The sequence below is a fragment of the Natrix helvetica genome (assembly GCF_964273705.1).
Source record: "Natrix helvetica genome assembly, chromosome: 1".
In the NCBI taxonomy this organism is placed as follows: domain Eukaryota; kingdom Metazoa; phylum Chordata; class Lepidosauria; order Squamata; family Natricidae; genus Natrix; species Natrix helvetica.
Window position 1 is genome coordinate 15,991,347 of NC_138548.1, and position 23,367 is coordinate 16,014,713.

A 23,367-nucleotide genomic window follows, 5' to 3' on the forward strand; every position below is an offset into this window, starting at 1 on the left:
ATCCGTTTAAGGGAAGGCAGCCGGGCGGAGGGGAAGGAGAGGCGGAAGGGGTGGCGCTTGGTTCAAATCTTGCCTGCAGGGCGGACGGACGCTTTTTCGGGCTGCGGAGAGAGCGAGGCTTTTCTCCCGCGTTGGGAAGGTTCGTCAAGACCGAGGCAGGTATGGATGCACGTGTGGATCTGCCCGCGTCCGCAAACCCCTTTTCTTTGCTTTCTTTTGCTTTTGCTTGTATTGCATCTTCTCTCTCCCCCCCCACCCCCCCGGCAGCAAAAGCACGATCGCCGGCTCTCTTTAATCCGGTGTTGCAATCAAAAGCAGCGCCTCGTGCAGCTGGATTTCCGCTGTCTTCTGTCCCAATCAGCCCTCCTTGCCCGCGGGAGGAGTAAAGGCGTAGTAGAGGAGCAACGTAGTAAAGGCAGAGTAGGGGGCTCCAAACGGCCCCTTGAGGGATGAAGGGCACAAAGAAAAAGAAATGCTTTCCGCCTAGGATCGCTCCCCCCCCCCCCCCGGTGCGCTTTTCTTCATGAGATTGCCAACCTGGTCGGGGGAAATGCGCCCGACCTCGCCACCTTTCCTACTCCGGGTCGGTGGATTGATGCGGTTTACCTCCGTGGTATGGAAACTTCCTACAAGCTGCTTTCTGCGATTGTTAAATAGCTGTGAATATCCGTCATGTGGAGGCGGTTTGAAAACAGGCGTTTGTGTTACTTTCCTGACCTTCAGGCGATCTTTCCAAAACCCTGGTTCTCACCCTTGGGAACTTTTTAAGATGGGTGGACTTCAACTCCCAGAATTCCCCAACCAGCATAGAAGAATTCTGGGGGTTGAAGTCCACCCATCTTAGAAGTAGGTTGGAAAACACTGTTTTAAAGAATCGACTTTTCTGTTGCTTGTTTCATGATCCCTGACAGAGCTAACAGCATTGGCAAAATGATTTTGGCTGCTGATTGAAATAGTACAAAAATTTATTTTTTTTAACTTGGATGATGCCAAGGCGCTCAGCCATCTTTAGAACATATGAAAATGTGGTCTTGGGACCCCTGAAGATCACAAAATCAAAATTATTTGCCATCCTATTAAACAATTCCCATCAAACTGTCAGGAGAAGCAGTAGCGGCGGCAGTTTTAATTTTTAGTATGGTAAATATCAATAAATGCAACGCATATAAATAAAACCTCTGGCTGCAAGGCGATCCAACCGGTCAGTCCTAGAGGCAATCAACCCTGATTGCTCTTTAGAAGGCCAGATCTAACCCTAACCCTGAAGAGGAAACTCAAAGACTTTGGCCACCTAATGAGAAGGAAGGACTCACTGGAGAAGAGCCGAATGCTGGGAAAGATGGAGGGCAAAAGAAGAAGAAGGGGGATGACAGAGAAGGAGGTGGCTGGCTGGAGTCACGGAAGCAGTAGGCCTGAGCTTAAATGGACTCCAGAGGATGGTGGAGGACAGGAAGGCCTGGAAGAACATTGTCCATGGGGTCGCGATGGGTCGGACACGAATTCGCAACTAACAACAAAAAAGGGGTTTTCCGTGATTTTTGCAAGTGGGGAAAAGTCCTGAGAGAAGAGAGGTCAAGAAACACCACCCCACCCCACCTTCTCAAACATGATGGGTTATACATCTGGTCATCTCAAAATCCCAGCCTGGTAGCTCTGCATTCTTGTCAGACAGCCAAGATGGTGGAGGACGATGAGAGTTATAGTTTAACAAATCTGGAGGACAGCAGACTTGTGAATGCTGTTGCTTAATACATTTCCAGATTTCCTTGGCACTGGGGTGGAGCTGTATTGGGAAAGAGAGTTGCCGAGTTTCTATATCTCTTGCAAGTCCAGGAAATCTGAATGGATTTTCTTGCTTTCATTCACAGTTGTTGGGTTTCACACAACAAACTGAAACCAGGTTAACAAATATGGTTTGCTTTCTTGTAACCGCTGGTATACTTAGTAGATTGACATCGGCTGCCAGATCGGGGCTGCATAAATCTAGACAACATCTAATCGTTTTTTGAGTTTTGTAACCTAGAACTAATACGACTGGTTTAATACAAAGTTCCCACAACCTCTTAAAACAGTGTTTGGATTCCCGTTGTATGTTGCTGTGCCAACTATTCAATTTAGCGTAGCGTAATCTGGTGCATTAAGTCAGTGAGTATATATTATACTTTATATGGACTCTTATATTTAGCTCAATGCTATTTATTGTGTTCTTCATAAGTGCCAAGTTTGGAGTTTTGGCACTTATCCTATCTTGTGTACACACAATTCAAAAGAACCTTGTGACCTTCAGCAGATTGTTGTTTTCTGTTCTAAAGATGATAAATGTTTATTGCTACTAAGTGACTTATTATCTATCCTAGCCTTTCACATTATCTCATACTGCCTGGGGCCCAGTGGTGGGATTCACTTCCCTTCGCTACCGATTCGCAAATGTGAGCGCGCTCACATGCACAGACGGTCATGTATTACGTTGGGGGGGGGGCGGAGCCTCCAGCAGCCGCCGCTACAGTTTCACTCAAACCGGTAAAAAGCAGCTGCATATCACCTCTGCTTAAATACTCACTAGAAACCCTATTTTTCAGGTAATGAATCCTGACGGTGAATTAGGGCAATCAGGAAATTCACCACAGAAGTTTTGGCTATCTAAAGATTGGTTTAGGTTTAGGTTTATTGGACTTATATGCCGCCCTTCTCCCAAAGGACTCAGGGCGTGGCTTGCTGGAAAAGCCAACTTTTTAGGGCGTGTCGGAAGGACCGGAGGTCGGGGATTATGCGAAGCTCCGGGGGCAGCTCATTCCAGAGGGAAGGTGCTCCCACAGAGAAGGCTCTCCCCCTGGGGGTCGCCAGCCGACACTGCCTGGCCGACAGCACCATGAGGAGGCCACCTCTGTGGGATCGCACTGGACGGTGGGAGGCTACTGGTGGCAGTAGGCGGTCTCGCAAGTACCCTGGGCCTAAGCCATGGAGCGCTTTAAAGGTCATAATTAATACCTTGAATCGCACCTGGAAAACAACCGGCAACCAGTGCAGGCCGCCTAAAAGAGGTGTAAAATGGGAGCACGTAGGTACCCCCATGACAACCCGCGTGGCCGCATTCTGGACCAGCTGAAGCCTCCGGGTGCTCTTCAAGGGCAGCCCCATGTAGAGTGTGTTACAGTAGTCCAGGCGAGAAAGGACGAGGGCGATAGTGACTATGCACAGAGAATCCCGATCCAGGAAGGGGCACAACTGGTGTACCAGGCGAACCTGGTAAAAGGCACCCCTGGTCACGGCCGTCAGGTGTTCTTCTAAACTAAGCCGCGTATCCAGGAGAACTCCCAGATTGCGAGCCTTCTCTGAGGGGGCTAAAATTTCTCCTATCATCAAAGATGGTACAAGATGCACAAATCGGGATGACAGGAACCACAGCCACTCAGTCTTGGAGGAATTGAGCTTGAGCCTGTTCGTCCCCATCCAGATCCGTACAGCCACCAGGCATCGGAACATCACGTCGAGGGCATCGTTTGGGTGGTTTGGGGTAGAGATGAAAAGTTGGGTATCATCAGCATATTGATGATACTGTATCCCAAAACCACGGATGATCTCACCCAGCGGTTTCATGTATATGTTGAACAGGAGGGGTGAGAGAATCGATCCTTGGGGCACCCCACAAGTGAGGCGCCTCGGGGTCCATCTCTGCCCTCCAGTCAACACGAACTGCGATCGATCCGACAGGTAGGAGGAGAACCACCGCAAAACGGTGCCCCCCACTCCCAACCCCCTGAGTCGTCACAGTAGGATACTATGGTCGATGGTATCAAAAGCAGCCAAGAGGTCTAATAGGACCAGGACAGAGGAACAACCCCTGTCCCGGGCCCGCCAGAGATCATCAATCAACGCGACCAATGCCATCTCCGTGCTGTACCCGGGCGTGAAACCCGACCGAAACAGATCCAGATAGGCAGCTTCATCCAGGTACTGGGGAAGCTGACGTGCTACCATGCTCTCAACCACTTGCTACAAAGCGAAGTTTGGAGACCGGACGATAGTTGGCTAAAGAAGCTGGGTCCAGGGAAGGCTTCTTAAGGAGGGGCCTCACCACCACCTCCTTCGAGGCAGTGGGAAAGAACCCCTCTCTCAATGAAGCGTTGTTAATCGCCTGGAGCCAGCCTCGTGTCACCTCCTGGGAAGCCGAAACTAACCAAGAGGGACACGGGTCCAACACACAAGTGGCAGCACGGAGTCTCCCCATAATCCTGTCCATGCTCTCCGGAGTCACAGGGTCAAACTCATCCCAGATAGTTTCCACAAGATTCAACCCCGTCGACTCGCCCGAATCTACCCAGTCAGAGTCCAAGCCAGAGTCCAAGATTGCAGGCTAAATTCTCTGTATTCTGGAACAGCAGCGTAGAATCAATCCAAACCAACATCCTGTTGGAGTGTCGTTTCTAACACGGTGGAGGGAATAAGATTTTCTCTGAAAAGCCTGGCTGAGTTCCACTTAGAAATACACAAAGAATTTCCTGTAGCTGGAACTCATCTTGAAAATGTGATCATTTCAAAGAACTATTAAGAAGACAGAAGTCTGATTATTCCAAGCCTGAGTTTTGTCTTTTAAGTAGCAAGATGTGATTTGGGTATGCTGGAAGCGGAGAGCACAAAAGATTTTCTACTTTTCCGATGACCCGTAGCTACTTCTCCTTGTTTAAAAACTGAGCTATTAAAATACTTCCCCTCCTCTTTGCTCCAGGATCATCTACTAGGGATAAAGGGAAAATCCATAAAACCCACACGGTCGTTCAATAGGTTCCCCCATTAATTTTGCTTATTGGAAGCCCCATAAGAAGGTCGCAGATGGTGATCCTGTTACCCTGGGACGCCGTAACCATCAGAAATACAAGCTGGATCTCAAGTGTCCAAATTTTGCTCACATGGGGGTTTTGTGATATCAACAGCACAAAGACTTATATACCGCTTCACAGTGCTTTTACAGCCTTCTCTAAGCAGTTTACAGAGTCAGCATATTGTCCCCAACAGTCTGGGTCCCCATTTTACCAACCTCGGAAAAGATGGAAAGCTGAGTCAACCTTGAGCCTGGTGATCAGAGGTGGTATTCAGCCAGTTTTGACGGGTTCTAGAAAACCGATAGCAGAAATTTTGAGTAGTTCAGAGAACCAATTGGCTGGCCCCGCCCCTGCTGCCTCCCAGCTGATCTTCTTTTGTTGCCCTGAACAGGAGAACGGAGCTGGAAAGCAGGTTAGTGGGGTGGGGATGGAATGGGGATTTTGCAGTATCCTTCATCTGCCACGCCCAACAAGCCACGCCACACCACGCCCACAGAACCAGTAGTAAAAAAAATGGAATCCCATCAATGCTGGTGATGTTCGTAAGTGCAAGGACTAGTCATAAATCACTTTTTGAACTCTGTCATAACTCTGGTCATTAAACAAATGGTTATAAGTTGATAATTACCTGTAATGGTTGGATAATTAATGGATCATGTGAACGCAACCAAAGAATCCAGGTTTAAGGATCTTGATTGGCACATAATTCACATGTAATGGTGCCTAAATAAGTGTACATGTGCTGGAAGTTTTCAAATCTTCCTCTAACCCCAGATGTAGTGAGTCAATCTAGTATAGGTAGTCCTCGACCTACGACCACAACTGAGCCCAGAATTTATGTTGCTAAGTGAGAAATTTGTTAAGCGAATTTTGCTCCATTTTACAACTGTTCTTGCCTTATTTGTTAAGTGAATCACTGCAGTTGCTAAATTAGTGACACATTTGTTAAGTGAACCTGGCTTCCCCATTGACTTTGCTTGTTAGAAGGTCACAAAAGATGGACATCACATGATCCCGGGACATGGAAAACCGTCATAAATATGAAGCAGTTGTCAAGCAGCCACATATAAATCACATGTTCCTGGGGATGCTGCAAATGTCCTAAGTATGAAAAATGGTTATAAGTCACTTTTTTCTGTGTTGTTGCAACTTTGGATGGTCAGTAAATGAATGTTGTAAATTGATGACTACCTGTAGTAAGTCAGGAAGAATAACTGCTGATTATGATAGATTGTTCCTCTCTTCTCATATGGGAACTCATCCAGAGGAGCCAAGAGAATTGATTATAGCGTAATTTTTTAATTATTTTTCATGGGAATAAGCAACGATGAATGACCTGACATGCATTATGTAGCTATTGGATTAAGAGCTGTTTCGCAGTAGAACAGACTGCCTTGGGTGGCACTAAACTCAGTTTAAACTGAGATGGGGCAGCCATCTCTCAGCTATGCTATTGATAGGAGCTTAACCTGGATGACCGTGAGGCTCCCTTCTACTCTGTCACTCCGATGGGACTTTAACTTACAAAATAAGGCGAGAAGGGTGATCTCCCCCCCCCCTTTAAACTGGCTCTTTCTGCTCTTTAACTTTGCTGCTGTTTAGGGGTCCTGCAGCCAAAGGCCAAGACAGCCTCTTCCAAGCAGTTTAAATGGTAGAGGAAGTGGCCCTTCTATATAAATAAGATTACTAGGTTTAAAAAAAAAAAATTCCACTTTTCAGTGGCTTTTTGGTAGAGCGCAGATGCACCTTTAGTAGCATTACTCATTGAGGTTTTGCATCAGTTCAACCGAATTGAGGAACTTCGAGTTTGGGGGTTGGTAGGGGGAAAAAAACCCCAACCACTTTGTACTCTTCCTCTGCCACTTTTAAAATCTTTTGCCTCTGCTGTCCGTCGGCATTTTGAATGTGTTTTTTTGTAAATTGATCCGCTTTGCCTGCTTATCAGCTCTGTAGATCAGGATTTCTCAACCTTGCAAAATTGCTTTAAGCTCTGTGGACTTCAGTTCCCAGAATTTCCCAGCCATTAAGGGGAAGGGCTTTGGGGTTTGTTTATTTAATTAATTTTTTTATGCTGCCCATCTCCTCTATAAGGCCACGGAACCACAGACTCTGGGCAGCTTACAAATTATGTAATTTGATTAAGTTTCATTTCTCCAATGGGCACACAACAGAATGAAAACTCACCTTTTTTACAACAGGGGTCTCCAACCTGTGGGCCGTAGCCCACTACCGGGCCATGGCCTAATTGCCACCAGGCTATGTGGGTGGCTGGGCAGTACACGTGGGTCTATGCACACGCATGGGCCCACTCGTACAAGACTTGTTGCAGGCTATTGGAGCCCCACTTGCACGAGTGTTGCAGATGTTGCAGGCATTTGGTGGCCTGTCAGCAGAGCTGTCAGCAGACTCGGACAATGAGGAGGCTGGAGAGGAACGTGGGCCAGAGAAGGCTCTGATGGGTGCTCTGTGTTGGACGCAGAGAGAGCCAGCACCATCCGTCATTTCCCAGCCACCGGAGAGGCAGCTGCCTTTGGAGGCTGCTATGAGTGAGGAGTAAGAACAGCTGGGGCTTGTTCCAGATGCACATATGTGCAGAGCAGTTCGGGGAGGTGAATAACGGAGGACAAGGAGTTGACTCGGGAGGCAAAGCACACGTGCATGCTGAATGGCCCCTCTCCAGCTGGGGAATAAATAGTAGGAAAGGGCAGTGGTTGTCATAGGAGACAACAGTTCGTATTGCTGAAGATTTTGCTCATTGTGTTTTTGTGCCACAAAGACTGCTTGCCAGAACTTAATTTGCAACCTTTTGGCTGGGAGCTCACAAGGAACTGATAAGGTCTATTATTGCAGTTAACTCTTTGCAGGACTCTTGCCTGGACTTTTTGGTGGGTGAATGCAATTAATTCATCAAGCGGGGATTTTCATGACAAGGAGTCTGTTTCTTACATCTGCTAAGGCTGGGTCGGAACAGGCGCACTCACACATGCATGCACATGTGCCTGTTCCTCCCACAAAATCATCCCCTCCTTCTTCTTCCTTAAGCCAAGGTAGAAAAACTGGCCTAAAATCTCCCAGCTGGATTAGAACTCATGCTCTCCTGATTTCTAATCCAGCCTTTTACATCACTTAAGATTAGTGTTTCTCAACCTTGGCAACTTTACAATAGACGTCAACTCCCCAAATTCTCCATCCAGCTGGGTGATTCTGAGAGTTGAAGTCCAGGCATCTTAAAGTTGTCAAGGCTGAGAAACACTGCACTAGTTCAAATTGGCACACAGGGACACCTACAGTGTGGCCCTTTTGTTCCCAAGTGTGTTCATAACCATCTATCTTTGGAACTTATGTTTTTATTTTCCAAGGCACCTGAGGGTAGAATAAGAAGCAATGGGTGGAAACTAATCAAGGAGAGAAGCAACTTAGAACTGAGGAGAAATTTCCAGACAGTTAGAACAATTAATCAGTGGAACAGCTTGCCTCCAGAAGTTGTGAAAGCCCCAACACTGGAAGTCTTGAAGAAGATGTTGGACAGCCATTTGTCTGAAACAGTATAGGATTTCCTGCCTAGGCAGGGGGCTGGACTAGAAGACCTCCAAGGTCCCTTCCAACTCTGCTATTGTATTGTATTGTATTATATGTTATTGGTGCAGTAGCATGTGTCTCACAACAATTACTTTTGCATCAGTTTTTGTTTCAGAATAGAGTAGAATAGAATAGAATAACAGAGTTGGAAGGGACCTTGGCGGTCTTCCAGTCCAACCCCCTGCTTAGGCAGGAAACTACACCACTTCAGACAAATGGTTATCCAATCTCTTCTTAAAAACATCTAGTGTTGGAGCATTCACAACTTCTGGAGGCAAGTTGTTCCACTGATTAATTGTTCTAACAGTCAGGAAATTTCTCTTTAGTTCTAAGTTGCTTCTCTCCTTGATTACTTTCCACCCATTGCTTCTTGTTCTACCCTCAGGTGCTTTGGAGAATAAATTGACTCCCTCTTCTTTCTGGCAGCCCCTGAGATATTGGAACACTGCTATCAGGTCATCCCTAGTCCTTCTTTTCATTAAACTAGACATACCCAAGTTTCTGATGTTTTTGGTGGTGGCAGTTTTCTCTGTATAAAATAAACCTCATGTACAACAGCCAGAGAACCACAGATGTGGGGCTGCTTAGAAACAGAGTCAATAAACAAATGTGTTCCCTGGTCAGCAGCTCGAGATAAATTCTGCTGTCTCTGTTTACGTTGGGATCACTCCTTCCCGAATTTCTCATTGGTGTTATTCAAACTCGGAGCCAGTTTGGTGTAGTGCAAAGGTCTGTGCAAAGATTTGTGGACTTCAACTCCCAAAATCCCCCGCCAGCATAGTTGCAATGGAGCATGGCCAGACCCCTGATGTAGTGGAGAAGATGCTGGTCCAGAAACTGGAAGGCCCGTGAGTATTAGTCTCCCTTAGGCATCAAAACCATCAAATGACCTTTGAGACCATCCCCCTCTGTCAGCCAAACCTACCTCATAGGGTTGCTGTTGTGGAGAAATTGGTGGCAGTCTTATGAGTTATCCAAAATCAAAGAGGAGGAGGATTTCAGAATGCACTGAATTACAAGCAAGTCAACTTCCATGTGTTGTGTGACCCTGCATGTATTGTGTGTTGGAGAGCCAGTTTAGAGTAGTGGTTAAGATGCTGGCCTAGAAAGCAAGAGACACCTTGTGTTTTCGTCCAGCCAACTGGGTGACTTCGGGCCAATCACTTCTCTCTGCCCACTTTGCTGTGTTGCTGTTTTTTTGGGTGGTGGTGGTATAGAGGAGGATAAAGTCATATTAGGTATGTTCACTGCCTTGAGCTTGAATTTCTTATAAGTAATAAAGGAGGAATAAAAATATAAGTGGATGGATGAGAGAGAGAGATAGGTTGGTTGTTGTTAGTTGGGAAGTCATGTCTGACCCATCACGACCCCATGGACAATGTTCCTCCAGGCCTTCCTGTCGTCTACCATCCTCTGGAGTCCATTTAAGCTCATGCCGACTGCTTTGGTGACTCCATCCAGCCACCTCATTCTCTGTCGTTCCCTTCTTCTTTTGCCCTCAATCGTTCCCAGCATTAGGCTCTTCTCCAGTGAGTCCTTCCTTCTCATTAGGTGGCCAAAGTGTTTGAGTTTCATCTTCAGGAGATAGATAGATGATAGATAGATAGATAGATGGATGGATGGATGGATGGATGGATGGATGGATGGACGGACAGACAGATTTGCAAATTTGCAGATGACACCAAGATGGCAGGAATAGCCAACACTCCAGGCTTAAGATACAGAAGGATCTTGACAAACTTGAACATTGGGCACTATTTAACAAAATGAAATTCAATGGTAAAAAAAAACTAAGGTTCTATATTTAGGCAAGAAAAATAAAATGCACAGGTACAGTATAGGTGGTACCTTGCTCAATAGTAGTAACTGTGAGAGGGATCTTGGAGTCCTAGTGGACAACGATTTAAATATGAGCCAGCCGTGTGCAGCAGCTGCCAAAAAAGCCAACACAGTTCTAGGCTGCATAAACAGAGGGATAGAATCAAGATCAAGTGAAGTGTTAATACCACTTTATAATGCCTTGGTAAGGCCACACTTGGAATACTGCATTCAGTTTTGGTCACCACGATGTAGAAAAGATGTGGAGACTCTAGAAAGTGCAGAGAAGAGCAACAAAGATGATTAGGGGACTGGAGACTAAAACATATGAAGAATGGTTGCAGGAACTGGGTATGTTTAGCTTAAGAGAAAGAAGGACTAGGGGAGACATGATAGCATTGTTCCAATATCTCAGGGGTTGCCACAAAGAAGAGGGAGTCAAACTATTCTCCAAAGCACCTGAGGGTAGAACAAGAAGCAATGGGTGGAAACTAATCAAGGAGAGAAGCAATTTAGAACTGAGGAGGAATTTCCTGACAGTGAGAACAATTAATCAGTGGAACAACTTGCCTCCAGAAGTTGTGAATGCCCCAACACTGGAAGTCTTTAAGAAGATAGCCATTTGTCTGGAATGGTACAGGGTTTCCTGCCTGGGCAGGGGGTTGGACTAGAAGACCTCCAAGGTCCCTTCCAACTCTGCTATTGTATTGTATTGATTTGACTATGGAATGGATCCACCCTGAGCAGTGGCAGCCTATCTTAGTTATCACATCGTGCAAGAAGGGAAGGATATTGCTTTTAATCCTTGCTTATGCGTTTCCTGGAAACCTCAGGCCCAGCACCAAATAGACTGTAAACTGAGATGTGTTTTTTCTTACCCCCTGACTCTTTAATCTCTGTAATACAGGTTTTGTTTGTTTCCTGAAGTTATATTCTTTCTTCACTTCAGCAGCTCAAAATGACACTCCTTTCCCTATTTCTTTTCATATTACCACAACCCTGTAAGGTAGGTTAAACCTAGCTCTGCCTTCTCCAATTCGTCCAGCGTCCTGTAATGTCAGCTGGCCAAGCTCTTTGATTTTGCTGTGGATTATGGGTGATTGGAATCAGCTTTTCTGGAGAGAGGGAGGGAGAGAGAGAGAACTTGTTTGGGAAAGACTGAGCTAAATGGCAGCGAACAAGTTCATTTCGGAGGAAAATTAGTAATTTGTTGTCTTGAGCTTCAAAAGGAGTTATTTTGCTCTCTTCTCCTTTTTTGCAAGTTGGGTGTAAACACTCACTGGATTTCCGCTTTCTTAACAGAACTGAAATGGGTGCTTACAGGATGCGGTGATGGCAGCCTCTGAGTGGTTTCTGAGTAATCGGAGAGTCACAGCATCTGTCTTCATGCTGTCTTCTCTATACTTGCTCCCACACTGCATTCTGATGAGAGTGTTCTGACCTAGCCTAGCCCCAAAAGTACGAAGCAGATTTCTGGTCCCGATAAAACCCCTTTTATTAAACAAATGTGAATTTCTCTCATTCACATTCAGCAAAGGCCTGGCAAACAGTCTTTCAAAGGTCAATTTATGACCACAGACCTTATCTAGCTTGGAAAGCTGCCATGTAAATATTTTCCAAACGCAGTGCTGTGCAAGGGAGGACTTGGCACAGAGTCTCTGAGATTCACGGACAGATCTTCACTCTCCTGGAATGAATCTAACGAATTGTTTCCTGCAAAAGCCCACTCCCCCTTCACTCCTCTTTTATTTCCTATGGGAAGATTTGGTTTTGGTTTTATTGGACCTATATGCCGCCCTTCTCCCAAAGGACTCTGTGCGGCGTACAACATAAAAACACATATGATGAAAGTTAAAAAAAGGTTAAATAGGAAATCCAGTGAGTGTTTACACCCAACTTGCACAAAAGGAGAAGATTGACAATTTGACAAATTGACAATTTAAATCAAATTTAGGATTAAATTAAAATTAACAATTTAAAATTAATAATTTAATTTATTCTATTCAGGCCAGGCCAGCTTGCTGAAAAAGCCAACTTTTTAGAGCGCGCCAGAAGGACCAGAGGTCGGGGATTATGCGAAGCTCCGAGGGCAGCTCATTCCAAAGGGAAGGCGCTCCCATAGAGAAGGCTCTCCCCCTGGGAGTCACCAGCCAACACTGCCTGGCCGCCGGCACCCTGAGGAGGCCAACTCTGTGGGATCGTACTGGACGGTGGGAGGCTACCGGTGGCAGTAGGAGGCTACCGGTGGGAGGCTACCGGTGGCAGTAGGAGCCATTTACCATTCACCTAGGGCTTTACTCCCAAGTTGACCCTGATTTCTGAACTATTCTTTTCTTCTGATAGTTCTGCGCATGCACACATTGGGAACAGGCTCCAGCTGTTCCTCTGCCTCACTGTTGTCTAGCTCCAAAGGCAGCTGAGAACTGCCAGACGGCCCTGGCCCCCTCTCTGCCTTTGACACAGAGCCCTCATCAGAGCCTTCCACAGCCTCCAGGACTGGCCCATCTTCCTCCCCAACCTCCTCAGTGTCTGACTCGGCTGCCCGCTCCACTAGCAGGCCACAACAGAGAGGCCTTTTGGAGAATTAGGGGAGCCTTCTCAAAACGTGGCTTTCTGGATGAGATTGGGTGAAGAATTCGTTGGGATTTTTATACATATAGCCAGTAGGTTTCCCCCCCCCCCCCCCAACAGGGTCAGTGGAATATCCAACATTAGGAGGTATCTTATCTGTACATACCAGTTTGTGGAGAGGAGGAACTGGCCCCTTGTGGCTTTCTCACAGAGGTCTGTTTGGCAGCCAACGGAGGCAGTCCAAAGGGAACTTGGATTGATTGGGGCAGGGTCTACATCCAGGGCTGAGAAACAGATAAGGAAACTCCACGTTCAGAGGACGTCTATCCGTAGTAGGAGTGAACTCTAGGCTTGACTCTACTCACATGTCCTGGCAAGCAACCAATGGTTGATACCAGATGCTAGACGAGAAGGACTTTGGATATGATTATCTTCAGGCACATACAGAGCCCAGGAAAATTATCCAAGGGGCAAGACTCTTAAAAGGCCACTGAGTGGGAAGCAATTAAAGGAAACTTAAAGGGATTAAATAGCTGGTTTTAGAAGGGACGGGAAGAAGAGGTACCTTCTTGTTACACCCTCCCTCCTTTTTTTAAAATCTCAATCCAGTTCCCCTCACAGATGGTAATTTCAGAGTAATTTCTATTATTTTGATTCAGTGATGTGCGCAGAGAGTTGGGGATGTGTGAAGCTTAAAAGCAATGGAAATTCTTCAAGTCAGAGAAGATTCTAAGAAATCAGTCTCCCTTTTTCTCTTTAAATATGAGGCTGAGAACTTTTTCCTTCTTGCATGAGTCATTCGTAGTACAGCTAGTTCTCCACTTATGACCAGTCACTTAGTGACAATTCAAAGGTACAAAGGACTTCCCCAGAGCTACTTTATGACCTGGTTCCAAAGTTATGATGGCCACACCCCTCCAGTCACGTGACCACGTGACCATTTTATTATTTTATTTCCTTGAAACCAGTTTTTGGCAAAAAAAACCTGCCCATATCAATACAATACAATACAATAGCAGAGTTGGAAGGGACCTTGGAGGTCTTCTAGTCCAACCCCCTGCCTAGGCAGGAAACCCTATACCATTTCAGACAAATGGCTATCCAATATCTTCTTAAAGACTTCCAGTGTTGGGGCATTCACAACTTCTGGAGGCAACTTCTGTTCCAGTGATTAATTGTTCTAACTGTCAGGAAATTTCTCCTCAGTTCTAAGTTGCTTCTCTCCTTGATTAGTTTCCACCCATTGCTTCTTGTTCTACCCTCAGGTGCTTTGGAGAATAGTTTGACTCCCTCTTCTTTGTGGCAACCCCTGAGATATTGGAACAATGCTATCATGTCTCCCCTAGTCCTTCTTTCTCTTAAGCTAAACATACCCAGTTCCTGCAATCGTTCTTCATACATTTTAGTCTCCAGTCCCCTAATCATCTTTGTTGCTCTTCTCTGCACTCTTTCTATAGTCTCCACATCTTTTCTACATCGTGGCGACCAAAACTGAATGCAGTATTCCAAGTGTGGCCTTACCAAGGCATTATAAAGTGGTATTATCAAACAATGGGTTTGCTTTTACAACCACAGTATTTGTTTTAAAAGGTCGTAAAATCGGATCAGTCATGTGGCTGACCCACTTTATGACCGTCACAAGTTACAACTCCATAAGCAGGCTCCATTAGGATCGTAAAGAGCTACCTCTATTGTTGCTAGGTATGTTTCTCAAACTTGCATTTCCACGAAGGCAAGGTTTTTTTTTGGCTCAGGCTTCAAAAAATACTGCTCAATTCTACCTTGGTTTTTTAAATGGGAAGTTTGAACAGAATTTAAAAGAAGTGCCCGAAGAACCAAATTTTAGAATTTATTTTGAGACTGTCCTTTTTAGATTTCTTTCTTTTCCCACTTCCCTCAAACTTCTTCTTATATATATATTTTTGTCTTGCAGATTACAAAGTTCACCAGTTGGATTCGAAAGGAGACTTAAAGGTTGTTGGTTGTAGCAATCACACCCCTGGAGGGCACGTGGTGGTGGATTTCTAGATCTCAGAAACTTTGGGGAACCGGGGATGGCCAATCCTTTGAAACAAGTTTTTAACAAGGATCGGACCTTCCGGCCTAAACGGAAATTTGAACCCGGGACACAGCGCTTCGAGCTTCACAAAAAGGCCCAGGCATCCCTTAACGCTGGGCTGGATTTAAAGCTGGCTGTGCAGCTCCCTCACGATGAGGAGATGAACGATTGGGTGGCTGTTCACGTGGTGGACTTCTTCAACCGCATCAACCTCATTTACGGGACAATCAGTGATTATTGCACGGAAAAATCCTGCCCGGTCATGTCCGGCGGTCCAAAGTACGAGTATCGGTGGCAGGATGAGAAATACCGCAAGCCCACTGCCCTTTCTGCGCCTAAATACATGAACCTTCTCATGGATTGGATTGAAGTGCAGATCAACAACGAGGACCTCTTCCCTACAAACGTCGGTGAGTTGGAGGGAAGGGATTGAAAAAGGCAGGAAGAAAATTACAAATTTGATCAGAAAAGGGACATGAGCCTAGCGGTGGGATTCAGCCAGTTGGGACCAGTTTGGGTGAACCGGTAGCTCCCATGATCAGCTGAGAGCGAACCGGTTCTCTCCGACAATCTGGTTGGCCCGCCTACTCTTGCGCTTTACTTACCTATATCCTCTCAGCTGATTAGCGCGGCAGAGTGGATTGCTGCTCTGTGTTACTCCCCAAGAAGTAACACGGAAGGTAAGTTTTGGTAAAACTGCACTGCTTGCGCCTCTGGTATGGGTGCACGCAACACCTAATCACCAAACCAGTTGTTAAACTGGCAGGATCCCACCACTGCATGAGCCTATATGGAGTGGTGCCACTGCAAAAATGGCTAACACAATTGTCATGGAATTACAAGTCCTCGACTTCACAATAGTTCATTTAGTGACTGTTCAAAGTTACAACGGCACGAGAAAAAGTGACTTAGGACTGTTTTTCACACAACCCTTGCAGCAGCCCCATGGTTACATGATCAAAATTCAGATGTTTGGGAATTGGTTCATATTTATGAGGGTTGCGGCATCCTGTGGTCACGTGATCGACTTCTGCGACCTTATGACAAGCAAAGTCAGGGGAAGCTTGCTTCACTTAACGACAGTGTTATTAACAACTGCAGTGATTCACTTAACAATTGTGGCCAGAAAGATCATAAAAGGGGTCAAAATTCACTTAATGAATGTCTCACTTAGCAAAAGGAGTTTTGGACTCAATTGTGGTCCTCTAACTTACAACCACAACTGAGATCAGAATTTGCTAAACGAGGCAGTGGTTAAATGACTCACCCTTGATTTCACTATATTTTTTGCCACAGTTATTAAATGAATCATGCAGTTCTTAAGCAAATCAAGTTTTTTTTCTATTGACTTTGCTTATCAAGCTTGAAAGGGTGCAAATGGTGATTGCATTATCCTGGGACTCTACAACTGTCCTAAATAAATACCAGATGCCAAGTGCCTGAATTCCAATCACGATAGGAGGGATGCTACAAAAGTCATAAGTGTGAGGACCAATCGTAAATCACTTTTTCAGTGCCATTGTAACTTTGAACAGTCACCAAATGAATTGTTGTAAGTCGAGGACTATCTGTAAACATTAAATTCTGCTTTTATGTTATGGTAATTGGATATTGGGCGGGGGGATGAGATCTCAGTTTGGATGCAGTGATGAAGAAGTACATACCGTATTTTTCGGAGTATAAGACGCTTTGAAATATAAGGCACATCTAGCTTTTGGGGAGGAAAACAAGGGGGGGGAAATCTGCTTTTGCTTCCCAGCAATTTACCTCCTTGCAACAAACAGCAAACAGTACAGATGATATACACTGTTTGTGGTGTTACATTTCAGACTATACTTGTACAGATGCTGTTAAAATTGATGTGCTTTCTGGAAGTATACATTATTCTCTGCTATTTAAAAGAAGATACAGTAGCACTGGGCCTCTTCAGATGAAGCATTTATTTTAAAAAGCTTTTTCATTTTGTTAAATTGTCTAGAACAATAATAAAACAGTCTTTAAAAAATAAGTCTAATAATTTGAACATTCAATAGGCATTTATAGTTACTGACTTACCTTCTTGTAGCAAATAGCCTGATTAGCACAAGAAAAAAAAATTATGCTTCTGCCTCCCAGCAATTTGCCTTGTGGAACAAACAGCAAGTTTCACTTTCAGTTTAAGCGGGCCTCCGATCATCAGCTGTTTCAGGCTACAGGGATTGCTATAGCCCAGTGGTGGGCAACCTTTTTTTTCAACTGAGCCAAATCTCGCTAAAACCACGATTGAAATTTATTTTGAGAGCCACACTTTTAAAACCGAAAATACATAGGATGGTACACTGTTTTTAGTTTCAATAAACTCTGGCATTTGAAGCACGCAAGTCTTAAAGCTGTCAAGTTACAAGATCCTTGCATCCCTAACCCTTTAGGAAAAAACCCCAAGGGGTCTTCAAACCTGACAGCTTGAAGACTTATGGACTTCAACTCCCAGAATTCTGAGAATTGAAGTCCACCAAGGGCATCAATCATATTAGCCCAGGGATCTGCAAAATTGGCTCTTAAGACTGGTGGACTTCAACTCCCAGAATTCTGAGAATTGAAGTCCACCAGTCTTAAAACAGCAACTTTGCAGACCTCTGTGTTAGCCCAAAGCCTGGCGCTGGGCGGGCCTTGCTCCCCCATTGGTGGAGCCCGAAGAAGTGAGGAGGGAGAAAAAGAGACGGAGGCAAGGAGCTTCTCCCCCCCCCCCCCCCCCGCAAAAATCTTATCAGGGAGCCGGCGGGCAGTAGCAAATTAGCTGATCACGCGGCGTGATCGGCTAATTTGCTACTGCCCGCCCGGCTCCCCGGTTAGATTTTTGCTGGGAGGGGGCGGGGGGGAAGCTCCTTAGCCTGCGTTTCTTTTTCTGCCTCCTCGCTTCTCGTCCCCGCCCGACTTCAGGATCCTCCCTAATCATTGTGGGTCGAAAAGAAAAAAGGGAAAGAGGCGCTTGTTTTGAAGTGCCCAAGAGGAGGGAGGGGAGCGGGCGCTTCAAAACAAGCGCCCCTTTCCCTTTTTTCTTTTCGATCCACAATGATTAGGGAGGATAATAATCCGGCACACAGAAGAGCCGCATTAAAATGTGTAAAGAGCCGCTTGTGGCTCGCGAGCTGCGGCTTGCAGACCACTGCTATAGCCTATTGCAGCCTCCGCAAGCCCCATTCCCCCCCCCCCCCCGTTTGCTGCAAGGAGGTAAATTGCTGGGAGGCAGAGGCCAAAGGGTGGGGGACGGTGGGTGGGTTGGGCTACATTCAGTGTATAAGACACACCCAAATTTTCACCCTCTTTTAGGGGGGGAGGTGCGTCTTATACCCCGAAAAATACGGTACGTGGGCTTGGTAGTATGTTCAGAAAAGTTAAGAAATACAGGAAGGATGTGATTGAAACTGTTTTTTAGGCATGTCACTGAAGAGGCCTATAGGAGGCTGAACAAATGCAATGGGTTGAGACTCTATATGAGAACCCTTTTTAAGTTTTTGGAAAGGGTGAAAATAAAAACAGGTGGATTGACACCTAAATGGACGTCAAGGAACTTAAGATTCCCAAAGAAAAAATACTGGCTGAACATGTGTAGAAGAAATTTCTGAACTTGAGTGGAGCCACTTACATATCTGCATTTTGAGTGCTGATTCCATTATGTGACTTTGCGCAATAGCTGTGGGGCCCAGAATGTTGTTGTGTTGTTTTTTTTAATGGTTGTAAGGTTGAGAGGATTCCGTTAGATTTTGATTATTCCTGAGATTGGTGACTTTTCGTTCAGGAGATGAAAAGGAGAAAAATGCTCAGCGGTTGAGGGTTGGAGAGTAGACAAATTTCATAAATTAAATTATTCAATTTCAAATCAAGATCAGATAACTGGGCAATATATAACCCCTGATGTTCCTCGTCAAATTTTGTAAGCTAGCATCCTCCATTCCCTTCTCTTCATTCCACACACGCCCCATCCAGCCTTTGCACTCCGGGATGGCTATTGATTGAAATCCAGTACTCTTTGCTTCATCTTCTCTACAGCTGCCTTCACCCTCAGCCCTGGCTTGCTTAATCCTAGTCTGTTGACTAAAGTGCAATTGGCTGCATTCTCAGATTAGTGTTCCAAACTGAGTTCATATCTTGGTAAAATCTTATATTCTAGTTGACTACTTTGAGTATATAACCCGAGTCTCCTTTTGTGGTAGCTTTTCCTTGTTTTATTTCCTCTTCCTGGGTGCTGAAAAGGGATACTTCCAATTTTGGGCATATGCAACTTGCATAGTTAATACTGGCCTAGTCATCTAAATTGTCTGCTATCTTTCTTGCCATGGATATGATAAATTGGTTAAAGAAATCGAGGGAGGGAGGAAGGAAGGGAGGAGATGGGAAGGAGGGAGGAGAGGGAAGGGAAGAAGGAAGGGAGGAGAGGGAAGGGAAGAAGGAAGGGAGGAGATGGGAAGGAGGGAGGGAGGAGAGTGAAGGGAAGAGGGAAGGATGCAAGGGAGGGAGGGGAGGGAAGAAGGAAGGGAGGAGAGGAAAGGGAAGAAGAAAGGGAGGAGATGGGAAGTAGGGAGGGAAGAGGGAAGGATGCAAGGAAGAAGGAAGGGAGGAGATGGGAAGGAGGGAGGAAATGGGAAGGAGAAATGAAGGGAGGAGATGGGAGGGAAGAAGTAAGGAAGGAGATGAGAGGGGGAGGGAAGGCTGGGAGGAAGAAGATGGGAGGAAGAAAAGGATAGAGGGAAGAAGGTTAATTGTCCTGGTCTTCCACAGGTACTCCATTTCCTAAGAACTTCCTCCAGGTGGTGAAAAAGATCCTCTCCCGTCTCTTCCGTGTCTTTGTCCACGTCTACATCCACCACTTTGATCGTATTGCCCAAATGGGCTCGGAGGCCCACGTGAATACATGCTACAAGCACTTCTACTATTTTGTAAAACAGTTCAATCTCATAGACAACAAGGAATTGGAGCCTCTGGTGAGTGCAGGGTCAGGGCTGATTTTGCTGGCTTGGGGAGTCTTGGTTCGGATACCTGCTTGACAGGTATTTTGTGGGATGGAAGGCTCTCCCCCCCTGAGCTCCCCAGGTATTGCGCACTTTCAGCGCACTTTCCTTCTTCAGGTTTCACCCTAGAACAGAGGGATTTGACAAACTTGGAAGAGTTTGGTCGTTTTAAGAGAAAAAAAGGGTGCGCTTGTATTTAATGAAGAGCCATAAAATTCATTAGGGCGTGTTATTCTTAAAGCTTGGCATTTAATTTATTTAATTGCCCATTTCTTAATGGCTTGCAATAAAACAATAAAAACATATCTTAAATAACCATTAAAACTAAGGAAGATTACAAATAAATAAGACCATAGAACAGTGTTTTTTTAATGAATGTAAAAAGAATATATTGTACCGTTCCCTTTCGTTACTCTGATGCATAAAATGCATGTCATCAACTTGAGGTTTTATTTACTTATTATGGCAATTAGGATTAGATATTTAACCAAGTTGTGTAAACATTAATATCGCTGCAGAAGAAAAGAGAAACAAGAATATAGAGAACTAAGTTTATTCCTTTTCACTACTCTGATGCATAAAATGCATGCGGTCAACTTGAGGTTTTATTTACATGATTAGGATCAGATGTTTAACGAAGTTGCATAAACATTAATACCTCTGCAAAAGAAAAGAGAAACAAGGAAGGAAAGGGAGGCACACCCAGGTGCTTTCCATCTGTAGACAGACAATCCTTCCCACAGCTTTATGGTAGACAAGGTGGAACAAATGACCTCGGACTATTGACATTTATTCATTTTATTTACTTAGAACGTGTACTTGGCTATCTATCTTAGGTAGGTAATTCTAGGCGACGGTCAGCAAGAAAACAATAAAATATCTATAGACAAAACAAAAAACAGAATGAAAATAGTCCTGTAATAATGGGAACACTATATAACCTAATGTTTCTCAACCGTAACAAAACGATGTCTGGACTTCAATTCCAGAATTCCCCAGCCAGTACGGTGACTGAGGGATTCTGGGAGTTGAAGTCCCCAATTCTGAGACGATTCCATAGATGAATGCCAAAGAACAGCCCTACGGACAAACTGGAAGTGACTTCCTGTTTGCTCGTAGGGTCATTTTTCATCCTGAAGCCTCCAGAGGGTCTCCGGGGTGTCTTTGTGGGAAGCTATTTTTGCCCTCCCCAGGCTCCTATAAAGCCTCTGGAACCTGGGGAGAGCAAAAAAACCATGCAAAAAATGGGGAGGGGAGTGTCTGTCATGCACGCATGCGCGCTGGGGATCGCACATTGCATTATGGGTGTGGCACACCCATGCATGTCCCCCCTGGGCTCCCCCTGCTTTTGGCATGCGAGCCAAAAAAGGTTCGCCATCGCTGCACTAAGGCAATAAATAAATTGTCAGAGCTGACATCCGGTGCTCCCCACAACCTTTTATACTTTAATTGGTATTTAGGCTAAACCCCACCTCTGCATGCGCACACACCCATCACCTCGTGACCCAGAGTGAAAATCACCTGGCAATCAGTCATGGATTGTTCTCAGTCAGTTATCAGTTATGGAATGTTCTCAGTGGAAACCACCTGGCAGTCAGTCATGAAGATTTATGGAGAGTTCTCAGCTAGATTGCTTGTGGTGGCAACTCCCCTGGCTTCCCCTCACCGGAATGACAGCTCCGGGCCTGTGGGCTCGCCGGAGCTGACTGCCAGATTCACTTAACATCCATATTATTAACAACTGCAGTGATTCACTTAACAACTGTGGCCCAAAAGGTAAAATGGGGCAAAACTCACTTTAAGAACTGTCTCACTTAGCAACAGAAATTTTGGGCTCAATGGTAGTCATAAGTCAAGGACTATGTCATAATTCAATGGTGAAAAGAGTAAGGTTCTACATTTAGGCAAGAAAAACGGAATGCACAGGTACAGTATAGATGATACCTTGCTCAATAGTACTAACTGTGAGAGGGATCTTGGAGTCCTAGTGGACAACCATTTAAATATGAGCCAGCAGTGTGCAGCAGCTGCCAAAAAAGCCAACAAAGTCCTAGGCTGCATCAACAGAGGGATAGAATCAAGATCACGTGAAGTGTTAATACCACTTTATAATCCCTTGGTGAGGCCACACTTGGAATACTGCATTCAGGTTTGGTCGCCACAATGTAAAAAAGATGTGGAGACTCTAGAAAGAGTGCAGAGAAGAACAACAAAGATGATTAGGGGACTGGAGACTAAAACATATGAAGAATGGTTGCAGGAACTGGGTATGTCTAGTTTAATAGAAAGAAGGACTAGGGGAGACATGATAGCAGTCTTCCAATATCTCAGGGGTTGCCACAAAGAAGAGGGAGTCTTCTCCAAGGCACTTGAGTGTAGAACAAGAAGCAATGGGTGGAAACTAATCAAGGAGAAAAGCAACTTAGAACTGAGGAGAAATTTCCTGACAGTTTGAACAATTAATTAGTGGAACAACTTGCCTCCAGAAGTTGTGAATGCCCCAACACTGGAAGTCTTTAAGAAGATGTTGGATAGCCATTTGCCTGAAACGGTATAGGGTTTCCTGCCTAGGCAGGGGGCTGGACCAAGGTCCCTTCCAACTCTGCTATTGTATTGTATTGTATTATTACCTGTAGTAACCGGTGTCTTTTTTTTAATGTGATTTCTAAATGACATTTAAGTCTCCTGTCTTTGACAGAAGGACATGACTTCGCGGATGTGCCACTGACATCTTGGGAATCTGTCCGCTGTCTTCGAAGCCAATGCCGTCCGGATTGGAGACCATTCCTGCCCAACAGACAAGATCTTATACTCTTGGAGGGACTTCCATTTTTATGCATCTTTTTATTTTTATTTTTTTTAAAAAGAGCTTTCAGGAGCTCTCGTAATGAATTTTTTGTAAAATCGCTCTGATTGGATGATTGAAGTATGTATGTTTGTTTAAGAAAGGAAAGGACCACCGCTAAATGTGAGGCATCCTTTAGATCTCCATGTCTTTCTTCTCACATCACATGGCTTGGGGGGGGGAGAGCGGGGAGGCCGATTTGGAAGTGTTATTTTGAGGTCTCCTGTCAAAATCACCTGGGCTTCAGAAGACACCACCTATTGCATCAAGGGAGCGACCAATTTCAATGAGGAGAAATCCACTGACACCACCTGTAAGTAGCTTTAGGACTCTGCTTGGGCAGAGTCCTAAAGCTTGGAATCACCTGTGTTGCAAAAAAAATAAAATAAAATTTTAGCACTTCTTTCACTTGAAATCTGCAGTTGGCATATGTGTATATAGCCAAGAAGAGGAAGGAAATTATCTTGCGGCACTTTAACTTTTCTCTTTTGGGCCACGCACAGTAAGCCAAACTATACTTGGAATTTATGGACTGCGACTGTCTCCCGTGGTTTATAGGTAGTCCTCGCCTTACGACCACAATTGGGGCCAGAAGTTCCATTGTTAAGCAAGTGCGGTTGTTAAGTGAGTTGTGCCTGATTTTACAGGTCATGAAGTCAATTCGGCTTCCTCCATTGATTTTGCTTA

General features: G+C 45.1%; 1 protein-coding gene across 2 annotated transcripts; it reads left to right on the forward strand.

Annotated features, from left to right (window-relative positions):
- Positions 1–21: 21 nt before the first annotated feature.
- On the forward strand, positions 22–23,095 carry MOB3A (MOB kinase activator 3A). Of its 2 annotated transcripts, none has more exons than XM_081960319.1 (4): positions 22–159; positions 14,722–15,257; positions 19,606–19,808; positions 22,534–23,095. In XM_081960319.1, exons 2-4 carry the CDS (start codon positions 14,843–14,845, stop codon positions 22,561–22,563), a joined length of 648 nt encoding a protein of 215 aa, XP_081816445.1. In that variant the 5' UTR covers positions 22–159; positions 14,722–14,842; the 3' UTR covers positions 22,564–23,095. The 2 variants fall into 2 exon arrangements, with proteins under 2 accessions (XP_081816445.1, XP_081816446.1); XM_081960320.1 differs by having other exon boundaries at positions 22,537–23,095.
- The last annotated feature ends 272 nt before the right edge of the window (positions 23,096–23,367 follow it).

Bases quoted from the DNA above. Each gene is read 5' to 3' on its own strand.
- MOB3A (XM_081960319.1), top strand. From the start codon at position 14,843: ATGGCCAATCCTTTGAAACAAGTTTTTAACAAGGATCGGACCTTCCGG. The intron at 15,258-19,605 runs GTGAGTTGGAGG...GGTCTTCCACAG, and splicing joins CCTCTTCCCTACAAACGTCG to GTACTCCATTTCCTAAGAAC. The intron at 19,809-22,533 runs GTGAGTGCAGGG...TGTCTTTGACAG, and splicing joins ACAAGGAATTGGAGCCTCTG to AAGGACATGACTTCGCGGAT.